Genomic DNA, 1,647 nt, shown 5'->3' with positions numbered 1-1,647 from the left:
GATTGCCTTTTCTTTCGTTCTTTTTTTTACAGTTCTTACTTAGTTTTTATTCATAATCATAAACTGAACTCTGAAATCCAGCTAGACTTAAAGGGGAGTGAGGAAAATATGGAACCCAAAGAACTTCAGTGAGAGCAAAGATTAAAGGGTACCGCAAGCAGATGGGGCTGGGGTGCTCTCCTGAGCTACAGAAGGAATGATCTGGTGGGTAATAAGCTCGCAAGTCAAAAGAATTAGAGTTGTCCACAGTCGGAAATGGCGATCTTCTTTCTGGTCTTGCCATTCCTGGACCCAAAACGCTCAATGGCTTCCACAATGCTCATACCTTCTTTCGCCTTCCCAAAGACCACATGTTTGCCATCCAGCCACTCAGTCTTGGTGGAGCAGATAAAAAACTGGGAACCCTTTGTGTTTGGTCCAGCATTTGCCATGGACAAGATGCCAGGACCTGTATGCTTCAGGATGAAGTTGTCATCCTCAAATTTTTCTCCGTAGATGGATCTGCCACCAGTGCCATTATGGCATGTGAAGTCACCACCCTGGCACATGAATCCTGGAATAATCCTGTGAAAGGAAGAACCCTTATGTCCAAATCCTTTCTCTCCCATGCTCAGAGCACAAAAGTTTTCTGCTGTCTTTGGAACTTTGTCTGCAAACAGCTTGAAGGAGACGCTGCCCAAGGGCTCGCCATTGGCCACAATGTCGAAGAACATGGTGGGGTTAATCACGGCTGCAGCAAGCGGTGAGAGGGGACAGCGGCATCTGCAAAGCCATCCTTGTGGATTTCTGAAATAGAATGTTAAGAGAATTTGATTGCTATTCTTCTTTGAAGGACTTGTGGTAAACTGATTTGTCTTTTTTAGCATCTTCCCCATTGATTTTGATATCAACTAAATCTGTTTTGCCTTACACCAACCAGAACCAAGTGCACCCTTTCCCTGCATCATTTCCATTATTTATTTTCTTCATTCTAACAGCAGTATAGCAAAATTTCTAAATAGTTTTAATGTTATTTCTCTGGTGGCTGAGGATTTAGAACACATTTAAGTGTTTCTCAGACACTTGTGTTTCACTTTCTGAGAACATGCTTTTTAGTCCTAGAATACAGGTTTTGAAATGGAGTCATCATTTACTTGATGTTCTTTTTGCTGAGGAGTCAAAGAATGAGGATCCCTGTGTAGCAATAAGTCCCGCCCCTTAGGGGGTATGTTCGCCTCTGGCTAATGTTTGCCTATAAATTTGGCGAGCATGCTCCCAGCCGCTGCTTCTGCTTTACTGGTCTCCGCGGGAATGGTGGTTCTGTAAGTCTATTTCTCCATTAAAGCTATATATATTTTTACAATCTGTCTGCATTCGTTTACACCATTACATTTTGGCGTCCAACGTAGGGCTATTTTGCCCCCGACTCTAGCGGGTAGCCCGCTAACTAACACAGCACCCTTCCGGGTGTTTTTTTTTTTTTAGTTTGTGACTCTGGCCCCAGTGCCGAGTCCAAGACACACTCGGCCACACAGGCCCATTCTGCCTGCCTTGGCTAAGTTTGCAGCGGAGCCCCACTGCCTGAATTAGCAGAAGCTTAAGTACCTGCGGTTTTGCAACAAAAGCCACCACAGCGGCAGATTTGGTCTGATACAAAGTGACTTGGCC

At 44.5% G+C, this 1,647-nt stretch overlaps 1 protein-coding gene across 1 annotated transcript; it reads right to left on the bottom strand.

Annotated features, from left to right (window-relative positions):
- Positions 1–222: 222 nt before the first annotated feature.
- On the bottom strand, positions 223–875 carry LOC106144490 (peptidyl-prolyl cis-trans isomerase A-like). The gene has a single exon (XM_013355581.1). The coding sequence runs from the start codon at positions 873–875 to the stop codon at positions 234–236; it is 642 nt and encodes a 213-aa protein (XP_013211035.1). The 3' UTR covers positions 223–233.
- Positions 876–1,647: the final 772 nt, after the last annotated feature.

Source organism: Microtus ochrogaster, unplaced genomic scaffold, assembly GCF_000317375.1.
Source record: "Microtus ochrogaster isolate Prairie Vole_2 unplaced genomic scaffold, MicOch1.0 UNK202, whole genome shotgun sequence".
NCBI lineage: Eukaryota > Metazoa > Chordata > Mammalia > Rodentia > Cricetidae > Microtus > Microtus ochrogaster.
Note: the sequence above shows the minus strand (reverse complement) of the source record. Positions and strands in the feature narration are given on the sequence as shown.